Source organism: Arachis ipaensis, chromosome B03 (assembly GCF_000816755.2).
Source record: "Arachis ipaensis cultivar K30076 chromosome B03, Araip1.1, whole genome shotgun sequence".
In the NCBI taxonomy this organism is placed as follows: Eukaryota; Viridiplantae; Streptophyta; class Magnoliopsida; order Fabales; family Fabaceae; genus Arachis; species Arachis ipaensis.
In genome coordinates this window covers 20,250,354-20,265,691 of record NC_029787.2, presented here as the reverse complement: position 1 = coordinate 20,265,691, position 15,338 = coordinate 20,250,354, and the positions used below count along the sequence as shown (strand labels likewise).

The 15,338-nt window shown below is 30.5% G+C and overlaps 1 protein-coding gene across 1 annotated transcript in view; it reads left to right on the top strand.

The window, feature by feature from the left end:
• Positions 1-2,319, top strand: part of LOC107632651 (heparanase-like protein 2) — a 3,414-nt gene extending 1,095 nt beyond the window's left edge. Inside the window, exons 2-10 of the mRNA XM_016336321.1 lie at positions 140-176; positions 338-518; positions 614-756; positions 857-1,087; positions 1,202-1,391; positions 1,488-1,613; positions 1,703-1,802; positions 1,906-1,994; positions 2,100-2,319. Of these exons, the coding sequence (XP_016191807.1) occupies positions 140-176; positions 338-518; positions 614-756; positions 857-1,087; positions 1,202-1,391; positions 1,488-1,613; positions 1,703-1,802; positions 1,906-1,994; positions 2,100-2,319 (1,317 nt within the window). The remainder of the gene's footprint in view (positions 1-139; positions 177-337; positions 519-613; positions 757-856; positions 1,088-1,201; positions 1,392-1,487; positions 1,614-1,702; positions 1,803-1,905; positions 1,995-2,099) is intronic.

Genomic DNA, 15,338 nt, shown 5'->3' with positions numbered 1-15,338 from the left:
ATATATAATGATATAATATTTTAAAAATAAATAAAAAAAATAAGTAATGCTTATCAGATAAATATATTCTACGTACCGGAACAAGCACCGTTTAAATATCATAATGTAATTAATTATTGTTTTTGCAACTTTTATGCAGGATTTGAATAACGAGATACTCTCAAACGCAATCAAGGGTAAGCTATATTTTCTATGAAGTCAAACTATTTTAAAATATCATAATGCTTATTTATTTATTAATTTATATCTAAAACTAAAAGAAAATAATGGTGTATTCCACATTATTATTAATCATTCAAAAGTTCATCTAATTTAATTATTTTTAAAATTGTTGCAGCATTCAATCCTCTCAGGATTAAATTAGGAGCTTCACTACAAGATCAAATTATTTGTCAATTTGAGAAGCAAAAGCAATGCCCAACTATGAGAAAGGAAGATAACGGCTTGTTTGGGTTCAATGTTGGATGTCTTTCAAGAAAAAGATGGGATGAAGTGAATCACTTTTTCAACAAAACTGGGTAATTAATATATATTATTTTAATTTCTCAATGTTATTATAATTACTTCACAAACAATGAATCTTATCTTGTCTTATTTACTTTAAACTTTGCAGTGTCAAATTTACATTTAGCTTAAACGCACTTATTGAAAAGAAAAATTCCAATGAGGACCAATTAAATTGGAATCCAAACAATGCCATATACCTCATGAAGTACACTGTCTCAAAAGGATACAATATAGACTCATATGAATTAGGTACCAAATTAAATTAAAACTTATCTTTTTTAATTAACTAATTTAATTTTTACCCATGATTTTTTATAAATTTAACATCTTGTGTTAATTAATCATATAGGAAACGAGCTATGCTCTGAAGGAGTATCAGCAAGAATAGATAGTGTTCAATATGCAAAAGATATCACAAAACTAAGGCACATAGTTAACTCATTATACCCAAATGCCACAAGACCAAATGTGTTGGGTCCAGCTGGATTTTATGATAAAGAATGGTTTGATAGCTTCTTGCAACATGTTGGACCTGGTGTCATTGATGGAGTTACACATCACATTTATAACCTTGGTGCTGGTACGTATCATAATAATAATAATAACGATAACAATAAACATATATGTTTTTTGTTGCTTGATTAATTTGTTTAATTCTAAGAATATAATTATATTATAAAATTATACTATATAGGTGTTGATAGGGATCTTATTAGCAAGGTTCAAGACCCATATTTCTTGAGCAAAATTGCACAAACTTTCAAGGATGTTTCAACGGCGGTGAAGGAATTTACACCACGGGCTGGAGCATGGGTTGGAGAATCTGGTGGAGCTTATAATGGTGGAGGCAAAGATGTATCACATACTTTTGTTAATGGCTTTTGGTAAGTTTTTTTTTTTTTATTTTAAATTGAATTTCAGCTCTCTAGTTTCTTTTACATATTTTTTCTAATAATTTTTTTAATTAATAATAACTATAGGTATTTGGACCAATTGGGTATGACATCAACCTTCAACCATAAAGTTTATTGTAGACAATCTTTGATTGGAGGAGATTATGCTTTGCTGAATACCACATCATTCATTCCTAATCCAGATTATTATGGGTATGTCACATATATTCATTCATATTCATTTAAGTAGTTAAATTAAATGTCATTTTTGAATAGATAACAATTTTATTTTCTTTAAACAGAGCACTTTTGTGGCATCGACTTATGGGAACCAATGTGCTTTCTATTTCTCATGATAGTTCACCATATCTACGTACATATACTCATTGTTCAAAAAAAGGGGTAAACTAGTAATTTTATTTATATATTTTAAAAGTTTTTTTTTTTAATTTTAAAACAACTTTTTAAAAGTTATAACATAATATGAATCTAACTATTGTTTCAGAGTGGAATCACATTGCTATTAATAAACATGGAGAAGTCGACATCTTTCAATGTCTTTCTTGTGAATGACATGAATCTTTATCCGGAGGAGTTGGCATCAGAAGAAAAAGAAAAAGAAGAAGAAGAGGAGGAAAAAGAAAAAGAAGAAGAAGAGGAGGAAGAAGAAAAATTGAATTTGATGGATTCATTGAAAAGGGAAGAGTACCACTTGACACCTAAAGATGGAAACATTCAAAGTGATGTTGTGCTTTTGAATGGAACTCCATTGGAACTCACCAAGTCAAAGAAAATTCCAGAGCTTAAACCAAAGATTGTTGATGCTTCTTCTTCTCCAATCAAAGTTGCACCTCATTCAATAGTCTTTGTGCAAATCAATAATTTCAATGCACCTGCATGTGCACCTCCTACAAAATAAATTATGGTGCTCTCTGTCTCAGGCACGAATTTCATCGATTGTTTTTTTTGTTTGATTCTGTAAGGTAAATTTCTATTCCTTGTTTGATTCTACATTTTTCTTGCATTTTCCTTGTTTTATTCTATCAGCTTTTTCAATGGAATTTTTCTTGTTCGTTTTGAGCTTCTATCAGCTTCTTCGACTGCATTTTCCTTCTTCATTTTGAGTTTCTATAAATAAATTTGTGTTGTGCATAGTTTGTACTAAAAATATTTAAGTTAGGGTTTTGAATTAAAGTCTCAGTAAGCTAATTTTAACAATTGATTATTAGTAGACTATTAATTGTGTTTGATTATGCTCAATTTTTAAAAACTATACTATAGCATAGTTGGATGCTTTCCTGTCCAATACTCTTGTCAACATTTATATCAGAATTGGCAATTTATTTTGTGCACGGAAGCTATTTGCTGAAATGCTCCAAAGAAACACTGTTTCTTGGTCTTGTTTGATTTCAGGATATGCACAAAATGGCATGTCTGATGACGCTTGTATTTTATTCAAAGAGATGATTTCTGCTGGCCTCATGCCAAATCACTATGCCATTATCCTTTATATTTTAAACTCGGCATGGATATTCATGCCTTAATTTCTAAGTCTCCATTTTCTTCAGACTTAAACAAATGTGATATCTACAGCATGTTTGATTATAACTGGATTTTTGTGATATGATTTGGAGTTTATTTGATTATGCCTTAATTTGATTATTGAGTTTTAACTTTTTTTACTTTTTAAATTTGATTGGAGTTTGATTGTTTAATTTGCTAGTTTTGAAATATGCGAAAGAAGACTGCACCAAAACGAGTAGAAAGAGAGCCAGAAAATAGAGACACCAAAGACAAAAAATGTATCCAAAGAAACTTCAAAGGAGATGGAGTGGAGAAAGGTATTTTGTCTTTATTTTTTTATCTTTTATGTTGGATTTTTTTCCATCTGATAAGGTCTTTGCATGCTCTGATTTTATTATGCATAGTGCTTTACTAAATATTAGTTTACACAACGAAACAAATGTCACTTTAGCTAACACATGCTGTATTATAGTGTTTGATTATTATCTCTGAATTTTAGGAATAATAGCCACTGAATGCAGTATTGAGTTCAAATCTTTTATTTTGCCACTTTAGCAATTAATAAAGAAGCACGAAGAATCTGCAGGTCTTTTTAGTTGGAAACCAGTTCATTATCAATTAGCTAAAAATTTTGGCAATATATGATAAAAATGATATATAAAAATTGAAAAAAAAAAGAAGCTGACAGGGGAGTAATCCAAAAGAAGAAAAACTAATAATGGGATATAACATAATTTGCTTCTTCATTCTGCTGCATGTGTTTTATATGATTGCCATTCGTGTTGGGTTATGCTATGCTTCAGTTATTTCTAAGTTTTATGGGTGAATGTGTCAAATCTCTAGATTATTAAAGGTTCTTCTAGCAAAAATTGAAAGCAAGTAGATTTCTAGCAAAAATTGAAAGCAAGTAGATTTAACTGTTGGTTTAGTGGTGGCACCTTGGGTATAATTGTAAGTTTCATGATAATGAAATTTTCATTTTGTGCTACATTCATGTTGGATATGCACCCTGTTCCTTCCTTTATATATATACTTGTTAAATATTTAGTATCTCATTCTGACTCTGCCTAAGGAAAGGTTCTGTAAGTAAGCTCCTCTTTTTTTTAGTCTTGTTCCCATGCTTCATTTTGTCTAGACATCATTTTACTCCATTTCATGTCTAATAAATATCTTTGATTGCTGTTTAGCACTTCAGGTCCTATTTTTCATAATTTAAGAAACAACATTCCTTCTTGTTATATATAGTCAACATGGTCTAAAAATTAAGTGTTAGTAATGGTAATTGAAAAGAAACAGTGTCACTAATAGAAATTCTGATATGGTCTTTTTTTTTTTCTGTCAATGTAGTAATGGTAATTAATATAAAGGGAAAAGGGGAGATTCAATATTCTACTATTCTCATTCTATATAGTAACTACATAGTTTGATTATAATGTTATTCATATAGATGTTACATTATTGCCTTACTAAAATGTTTATTACTTTAACTAATTGTAACTTGGTAATTTGAATTGAAACTGAGCACGCTACTACTTTATATCTATAATTTGATTTGAATATGATTAGTATTTTCATTAATGTAGTGCTATGTTGACACGAGATGCACACCAAACTTGTTAGCAACACTTTGTTATGATTATTTGAATGATGCGCAATGCAACGAGGTCCGAGCAATGGGTTTTGGATTCCTCTTGGGTATTCCAAAGAGAAATTTAAACCATGATTTGATTTTGGCCCTTGCAAACGCCTATAATCCCTCCAAATTTTATCTTCTCACTCCAATAGGAAAAGTAAATGTTACTTGGGATTCATTTGCAGCTGTCTTGGGATTACGTGCATACGGTAATAATTAAAATTTCTTTAAGATCCTTTGATTTTATTAATTAGGATTGACTGTATAAAATCAAACATGCTGTATAACATGTTTTAAGATCCTTCATTATGTTACTATTAAATTTGATTTTTTAATATCACTTGAGTGGTATAGGAGTATAACTATATATTGAATCACTAATGACCTGCTTGCTGAATTTTTTACATATTGAAGCTATTAAAGCAATGGTTGCATTAAAAATATCGTGCTATGCTGAGTTTGATTATCATGTTGACTGCTGAGTTTGATTATACTCTGAGTTTGATTATACATGTTTACCGAGTTTGATTATAATCATGTTTACTCTCATTATTTTCTTTAAAATAGGTGACCCATTCAAGGAGGTAACTAAAGAGCATGAGCGCATGTTTTTAGAGTTCAAGAAAAAAAGTCCAAATGCTTTGAGATAAATCATGGTAGAAAATTCAAGAGGGGGTCCCAGATTTAGGAGAGCTTTCTTGTTGTATGCATTGATAACATTTTTGTTACCAATAAATACAATAATGACTCGGGATAAAATTTTCCAATTTGTAATTGATGTTGATAATCCAATGAAGTACAATTGCGTTAGATGCATTGTTGATGGCCTTACTGATGGAGTTAACAACTTTAAAGAAGGAGTGGTGTCAAGTTTGAATGGGTGCATATATGTACTTCAGGTATTTTTCATTTAAACTAATTTTTTCTTTGACTATTATCTAAAGCATCTTTGATTATAATATAACTTCAATTAATTGAATTCAGATTTTATACTTCCATAAGCAAAAATATGGACCCTTTGATTTTGAGAAAGAACCACAACCGCCTTGGCTTCCTCATTGGACAAAGGAACTCATTTCTGCCCAAATAGCATTAGAAAGGAAAAGTTCATCGGTACTAACATTGTCTGCTCTCTAAAATTTTATTTTCTATCCATAATGAATGAATTATCACTAATTATGCATGTGTTATAGGGGCTGGTTAAGTCAAAGGAAGAGCAACCTGTGCCTAAACGGCAAGTTTGACCAAAGAAAAGGGTTGTGAAAGAGGCTACCAAAGTGAAAAAAGAGCAAAGCAAAAAGAAAAAAAGTTGTAGACAGCCCTGAGAAGGATAAAAAAGAATTGAGGCAAGAAGATTCTGTAGAATCAACTAAAGTGAAAAAGCAAGAAAGTGAAAAGGAATTGAGGCAAGAAGACTCTACAAAATTAAAGAGAGAAAAGAAGCAAGAAGGAGGAGCAAACACAAGTTCGAATGAAAAGTTAGTTAGTTTGGCATTCCCACCATTCTCTGTTTTGGCTTTTCAGCACTCATGCATACTACATTCACTTTCGTACATGATGTTAAAAATTAATAATTACTTGCTTCCTTTGATTATACTCTGAGTTTGATTATACATGTTTACATATTTTCAAAGTTTGATTATACACTGAGTTTGATTATACATATTTTTAAAGTTTAATTATACTCAGGTTTAGTGCTATATTTGACTACTGAGTTTGATTATACATGTTTACTAAGTTTGATTATAATTTGAGTTTGATTATACATGTTTATCGAGTTTGATTATATTCAGGTTCAGTGCTATATTTCACTGCTGAGTTTGATTATATGTGTTTGTTGAGTTTGATTATGCTCAGGTTCAGTGCTATATAATTAAATATTTTATTTTCAAATTAAATATATATATATATATATACTGGATGTTCCTGCTCATTGATTCTTGGTTGTTTAGGCATGCCATTGTACTTCTGAGCCGGTTTTGTTCAAATAATTGATTTGGTGGATTGCAATTTCTTTTCTGTGCAGATAGTTTGAGATTTAATGCATTCTTTGGTTTTTGAGACTTAATGCATGCTTTTGTTTTAATTAATTCTGGGAGAGAAATTAGGAACCCGATTAGTTTGTAATCTTTTTTTTTCAATGTTTATTTCCTTATGATTTTATGAAAATGTGAAAGAAAAATAAAATATTTTCTTAAACCAATTCGACCCTAGCTAGTGTTCTTGCTCTGTGAAAAGCTCTTAGTCAAATTTTGCTTAGAGGCTATTTTCAATTAATCCAAAGTTTCAAAGACATATTTTCAAATTCTCTTTATATTTTAAATAAAGTTTGATTATACTTAGGTTTAGTGCTATATTTGACTACTGAGTTTGATTATATGTGTTTGCTGAGTTTGGTTATAATCTGAGTTTGATTATACATGTTTACCGAGTTTGATTATATTCAGGTTCAGTGCTATATTTGACTGCTGAGTTTGATCATATGTGTTTGCTGCATTTGATTATAATTTAAGTTTGATTATACATGTTTATCGAGTTTGATTATATTTAGGTTCAGTGCTATATTTCATTGCTGAGTTTGATTATATGTGTTTGCTGAGTTTAATTATGCTCAGGTTCAGTGCTATATTTGACTACTGTGTTTGATTATACATGTTTATTGAGTTTGATTATAAATGACTAATGAATTTGATTATCCTTCCCATAGTACAATCTAAATCTTCATGAAATGTAAATCGCAAATATGTTTCTAGTTTGATTATATCCTTGCTTTTCTGTGCATTATCCACAGTCGGAATGAAAAGAAAACACACTCATCATTAATGCCTTCGACCTTGGAGTTGAATTTTCTCCAACACCTCTAGCACCTCCAACACCTCCAATAGCTATGACCCTGGATTCAATTGATGTTCCAACCTAACAAGTGTTGGGTTCAAAGATACCATGCCTAAATCTATCTTCAGATGTGCCAATAGATGTGTCAGAACCAATTGTTGAGGAATTAGTATCGGATGCTAATATGACAGAAAAATTATACGAGTGGACGATGGATGAAAGGAAAGATGAAGAGGAGATTGTGGCAACATTTAGTGGCCAGCGCAATGTCTTCCTTAAAAGGACTAATGCGCAAACATTAAAGCCACGAAATGAAATAGATAATTGGGTTAGTAATATAAAATATTTTATTTAGTATAAAGTACTTATTTTATTCTTGAATTATTTGATTATTAATTGTTTGCTTTGCTTGTATCAAGGTGGTTAACTATCATTCATGCATGCTTAATGAGTTACCACAAACAAGATTCAAGAAAGATATATATTGCATGAATTCAGACTCAGTGGTAAGAAATTTTATTATGTATCTCTTCGTTTTTTTATTTGACAGATTTTGTTCTATTCTAATTTATGATCAATTTGATTCTAATTGCAGTTGTTGAGTTTTTATAAAGATGGACAAGGTGGGAAGAGCTCTACATCAGCTGACATATCTAGGATCCCTAATTTTGATAAAATTAGGATGCGAGGAAGAAAACTTGTTTTCTTGCCTTTTTGCCACAACCGTCATTGATGGTTATATGCATTAGATATTTCTAATAACAGGTTTTACGTCCTCGACCCGTTGTACACATCTGAGACTGCTAAACAGGATGAAATAGATCAATATGTTGTAAGTTTATTTTGTTATAACAACTTTTATTTAGGTCTTGATATTTGATTATCATATAACTTTGATAATTTCATGTTATCTTGACAGGCAAATTATCTTGACAACATGTTAGGAATTGTGGATCCTGCATATGTTCAAACCCCCTCAACTCCAACAATTGAATATCTGGACATTCCCAAACAACCAAATTTGCATGATTGTAGTTTGTTTGTAATGAAATGGATGGAATTGTGGGAACCATCCAAAGCCATGCCAAAATGGACTAATGTGAGTTTCTTTCTAAAACATGTGCATTGTTTGGTAAATTTCATTGGATTTTGCTTGCTGCATTTGCTTAGATCAGATGATGATATTGATTCTATGAATGTGTGGGGATTTAATGCTATATTTGACTATTGAGTTTGATTATCATGTTTACAGAGTTTGATTATATTCAGATTCAGTGCTATATTTGACTACCAAGTTTGATTATAAGTGTTTATCGAGTTTGATTATATATTTGTCTACTGAATTCGGTTGCTAAATTTGTTTGGTGTGTATGATTTAATTTGAATAACAGGATGATTGCCATAATTTAAAGAAGAATATCATCACGTTCTTTGTATGCTTCTTCCTTCCTTGTTTAACAACTTTTTCTACAGTAGATTGAAGCCTTTTCTTACGCCTACGACCTTTTCGTGATACTTGTTGGGGGTTGTGAATCTCTAAATCATTTGCATTTTTATCTACCTCATTTGATATTTGATTATCTACATTATCCATTGAAGAGGCCTTTGGTTCCACCAACATAACCCAAACCGAGTCTAGTATACGATGTACGGTCTCGGTGAGCTCCTCGGATGCAGCGGCTACTTCAGCAATATTGTAAAATTGCTTGCACATCTCATCATAACGTTTTTTTACGGGCTCTAAACGACTTGGATTGATCATGGCTACACTTGATGTTACTATGCTTGCGCTTTAAAGTTTTCTTCCACCGATCAAGAATGTATTTATTTAGCAATTTCTTCACTCTTTCAAGACCAAGGACTGAAAGACTATGCCGGCATAAGATTCCATTTGACTAAAAAAGATGGCGTTGACAGGAAACATCTGAAGTTGAAGAATCAAACGACGCCTTGTAAGTAACATCAAACATCTTATCACCATTCTCAAGCTCTTCTATAACCTTGTAAGTAACAACATATCCCTCTTCATGCTCTTTTGTTGAAAAGCAATTAGCCTTTGCTCTGAACTCCTTTTGAAGCTCATTAAACTTTGCATGAGTATATTCCTTTTGAAACTGTTTTTCAATAGCAGAGGCAGTAGCACAAGGGATAATGGTATTGAAGCTGGCAGCATCCAATTCATATTCTTGTTGAGCTTTATTTGCAAGACAGTTGTCATATTGTGTTATAAATTGTTACAAGTTGCTCTTTGAGGTTAGGTAGCCCTTCATAAATGGGTGCATACTTTCACTCCTTTGAGTGCTACTCATGCCTGCCCAAAAACTGTTGCTAAGAAAAATAAAAACCCACCTGTCACGTTCTTTGTACAAACCTAAAACCATAAAATGGGCATAATCAAACTTGTAAGGCATATTGATTAATAAATGATAAATAATCAAACAGTAGATATAAAATAATCAAACTCATATAAAATACCTGCTAACCAATTATTATCATGCAAACTGAATCTGTTGATAAAATTAGTCCAAGAGCTCTCAAATGCTTCCTTAGACCTAGAATCCCACACAATATGTGTCATATCAGCACAAATCTCGTTAAATTGCTTGCATGCTCCTAGTTTTTCTAAAATTTTCTTCGTGATATGCCAAATACACCATCGATGTCGTGTCATTGGCAACGATTTTTCAATGGCATTCTGCATAGCTTTCCATTGATCCGTCAATATGCCAATAGGCGGCTTGCCACCCATACATCGTATCCAACAATCAAATAACCAAACAAAGGAATTCTCTTCTTCGCATGAAAGAAGAGCACAACCAAGTAGCAAGATTGCCCATGGTGGTTAACCCCAACAAATGTGCCAAAAGGCATATCATACCTATAATAAAAACAAGAGTACATAATCAAACTCAGTTTCATTCTATTCTACCTATAATCAAATTCATTCTATTGTACCTATCCCTATACATCAAGCATATGCAAAAATAAGAGTACATAATCAAACTTAGTATAACATGCACAACAGCAGCAAAATCATTCTATTGTACCTATCTATACATCAAACATATGCAAAAATAAGAGTACATAATCAAACTCAGTATATCATGCACAGCAGCAGCAAATTCATTCTATTATGCCTATCCCTATACATCAAACACATGCAAAAACCAAAGTGCATATAATTAACTTGAAATATATAATTGTGGTGTCATACCTATTTGTTAGGTACATCGTATCAAAGCTCACAACGTCGCCAAAATACTCATAAGCAGCACGACTTCTTGCATCAGCCCAAAAAGCATGCTTTATGTGATGTTATTTAACTTCGTAAAAGAAGTTGCGGTTTTGTTCTTGCATCTTATGAAAATACTGCATTAATGATTGCGCATCCCCCTCTTCTTCTATGACTCTGACACTTCTTGCTACATGATTTTGAAGATCTTTTTGAGTAAAAGTTAATTTATCATAGCCACCAGCAGTAGTTGCTAAGCTTTGATAGGTGGAACACCAACTTGATCATTGATCTCAGCTATCCGTTTGGCATGCAAGCTTAGTTCCCTGCTCTTTCTTAGAGTCTTTGCCATGCTAGGACTAATAGTATGGTTGTGCTGGATATTCACAAAGATTAACACATATTCTATCTTCTTATCCCTTTTTACAATAATCCCAGCTTTACAATTTTGCTCGAAAGTTGGATTTGTCTTCTTTAGTGGATCAATTTTTGATCTTCGATAACCAGCTCTAGAACATACCAAGATTTGGTATGTAATTTGTCTATTTTGATCCCACTTAGTAATTCTTATATTCCATGAAAAACCAACCCTTTTTGCATAATTGGTATGAAAAGTTTCATAATCTTTCACAAAGGAGAATGCCATTCCTATGTTTGGAACAACCTAAAAACATAGATAATAAAAAATTTAATAAAATCAAATCAGGTATAAAAATGCTCTCAATTTTCTATGAATGAACAAGACATATTAGTAGTCAAGCACTGAACTTGAGTATAATCAAACTCAGTAAACATGTATAATCAAACTCAGCAGTCAAATATAGCACTGATCCTGAATATAATCAAACTTGGTAAACATGATAATCAAACTCAATAGTCAAATATAGCACTAAACTCAAACACATTCATAGAATCAACATCATCATCTAAGCAAATGCAGAAGTTTTAAACATGCAAACTACCAATTTGACTCCAATCCAGAAGCTAAACATTTTTCTCATTACACAAATTTATAACAAAATTTTCAGGATATAATCACACAACGTACATGATGTAAAAATATCTAAATGGCATAATGAAGCCACATATCAGAAGCATAACTATTAGGAATTTGCCTATGAAATAAGCTTGTGTATCAAAGGCAATTACTTTTGTATATGCAAATGCTTCCATTGGCATAAGCTTGTGACATGCTCCTCTTTCTAACAGGCCTATGCTACTGAAATTTTCCGAGAAGTAATATTGATCGGTGTATAGTAACTTACTAAATCAGTGATGTCGCTCAAATTAAAGCATAAGCCAAATCAGAAGCATTTGCATAACTAAATAATCAACAAAATTAAAATCAAATCAGGAATAAAACATGGATAATCAAAAAATTAAAATCAAATCAAGAATAAAAAATTAACAAATGAAGTAAATTAAACACAAACCTCATCATTCGAGCTTGTGGATTCCATTGAATCAAAAGTTATAATCAAAACCCTAAGATAACAAGAACAAAAAACGGCACGAAGCAAAGCAGAGAAAACCGCGGAGAAGAGAAGAAAGTGAGGAGTGAGGTTGGCACAATTGAAGAGAAGAGAAGAGAATTGAGGTGCATGCAATGGAACCCTTTCTGCGAGAAGAGAAGAAAGCGCGAGAGATTTTGGCGCGATGAAAAAACTCACTCCCAAGTCTCAACGCATTTGTTACTATAACCGTATTTTTTTTACTTCTTTATACGTAACGTATTTTTTTATTGTATTTTAGTGAAAGTAGCTGAATTGGTGGCTGAAAAATAATGTACAAATAGTATTTTTGATATAATATTTTTTTCTTTTGCCAAAAAAAAAACAAAACAAAAAAAAAAGAGAGAAAAAATTGGATAAAGAAAATCTCAATCAGCTAAAAACGAGAATTTCATGCTTGGATGTAAATTTTAATAAAAGTTTACTTCATTTACAAGCCACTGAATAATTAACTGTTTATACTATAGCAATTTGCTGATTTCCTCATTGAATTAATATAAAATTACTCTTTTCAAGAAAAAAGATACTAGTTCCATATATATATGGTTGAGCTTTCTACTCGTTGGACCTAAAGATTTGTGTTTCGCACTGTGTACAATAGTATTAAATATAATTTTTATAGTAACACAAATGGGGAGTTTATATACTGATGTGGCGCTCATACGTTGAGTTTGAAAGTTTATTTGCTTAGGTGTCGTCACTAGAAATTTTTAGATTTATATTTATAAATTATAAATTATAAATTATTATTTGTTTAGGTTGTTATTTTCAAATTTTAAATTATTTATTTAGGTTGTTATACTTAGGTTGTTATTTAATTTTTGTTTATCAATTCTAGGGAGGAAAAATACACGCCTCAGTTAAGATGGTTCTTGTGTCTCGATTCGTGACAAGGAGGCAAAACAAGTTTTGGGAAAGAGCTGTGTAGAGATACTTGATCCACTCCTATTAGTAAGTTCTAACCAATATTTATTTCTAAACATTAGTGAAGATATTTTTAATGTTACTTTTTATATTATTTATTATTAATATATTATGTAATACCCTGCAAAAAGGAGATCTATCGGATACACCTACACTTTTATTCAACCTAATTGATAAGATCTTCCTCTTCATTGTTGAAGTTTAAATATCTGATAATCCATATTTTTTACCTTTTTATAAAGTTAAGAAGATGACTGATAATGTGGACCTCATAAATAAATTCAAAAAGCTCATCCTATTCAAATTGTGAGTACAGTTATAAGTGTACTTTCTATTAAAAAGCAGTTTATTTTTCTCTTCCTTGGTCATTAGTAATATCTAATTTATAAATAATAATTAGTAACTAATTATAATTTTAGGATGTTGACTATACCGGTGGTTTGCTTCCAACTTCAAAGGCTTTCTCAATCATTGAAGGGGAGAAAGTAGAAGGTGTTAAGGTATTTATTCAAAAAATAATTTTTTTGTTTGTTTGTTTTCTCAAAGTTAGATCTTTATTTTATTAAAAAAATATTATTGAGATAAAATCAAAGGTGAGAAGGAAGTCTTTAATTTAATGTAGTATTTTGTACCGAATTTGTTGCTTGAATTCTCCAATGAAGTTGTGGACAATGATGAATCTGAAGTGTTGGAAAATGCTATTACACCAACCAAGTGACTATCCTCAGAGTCGGAAGATTCGAAGGTGCAAGGAGATACCTCAACTTGCAAGAAAATCAAGAATGAGAATGAAACTTGAGAATTTGGATGCACATATTTTAGAATCCCTTTTAGATTATATCTAATAGAATAATGTCAAGCATATGTTTATTTTGGTGGAAACATTATCTTTTTTTGAGTTGTTATTTTTTTTGGTTCTTTTGAATTTTTATGTTTGGAATTTAGAATTTTTTTAAATATAAATTGAAGTTATTTGGTTATTACTTATAGTTTTATTTTTAATTCGATTCACACCGTTGATATTTTGTTAATTTCTAATTTAGTATTTAATGTCATAAAGTTATAAATTTCTCATATGAATTATTGTTGATACAATTAAGTTAGTTATTGATTTTTAATGTGTACTTATTTTAAAAAGAAAATATAATTATAATTTTTAATTAAAGTATTATGTTTAAAATTTTAAATTTAAATTCAAATAATTTTTTTTTAATATTTGAAAAAATAAACTTTTGTGAAAAAATATATATTAATTTTTATAAAATATATTTACGTAACTAATAAATGAGAATGAAAAGAAAATTAAAGCCGCCATTGAAGTTAAACTGATCATTTAGTTATTTATTTATTGAGTAGAGATGGAGAGAAGTGAGGAGGTTGAATTCAAACAGAATGGTTGGTGAAATGGTTGGAAAAAAATAGAAAGAAAATGAGAACTACATGGATATAAATATATAACAAAACATAATAATTGATTTAAAATTTTTGATGGAATAGGAACAAAGAAGAAGGAGCAAATGTGCGTGGTGGGTTATGGGTATTTTGGCCAAATAAAATCTCATAAAATTCAGGGTTGCCATTTAAGTTTCAACGGAGACAATTTCCATTAACAGTATGCTTTGCAATGACCATTAACAAGAGTCAGGGTCAATCATTATCACATGTAGGATTTTACCTGCCAAAATCAGTGTTCACCCATGGACAATTTTATGTTGCTTTGTCAAGAGTTAAGAGTCGCAGTGGCCTCAGGGTTTTAATTCTAGACGAAGACGGCAATCTAAAGTCATCAACAACAAATGTCATGTTCAAAGAAGTTTTTAATAATATTTAGGTAAGAATAAGATTATTTTCATTTTAATAGCATGTTATGATTTACACTTTTGTATAAATATTTACTATAGATATAACAAATTTATCTATAACTTTGTTTTCAGATTTGAGATGAAATGTGTAACAAAGAGCACAACATCATATGCTAATTCCTTTTCTAATGAAGTTAGTAAAATACTAGGTTGTCGATAAATTTTTATTAGCCTTTTGATATAAAATTTAGTGTAAAATTGACATGCTATTATTACAGTTATATATGTTATTAATTTTTTTCATGTCTCCCTCCTTATGGTTCAAAAATATTATAGACTTTTAACTTTTCTATTTGCTTTTTACTTTGAATAAAGATAAAACAGCATATTCAGTACGTTTATTATATAATGACGATGATCGTGTTATACTAAACTCAAAAAATTTAAAATTTAAAAATATTATTTTTAATTTAACAT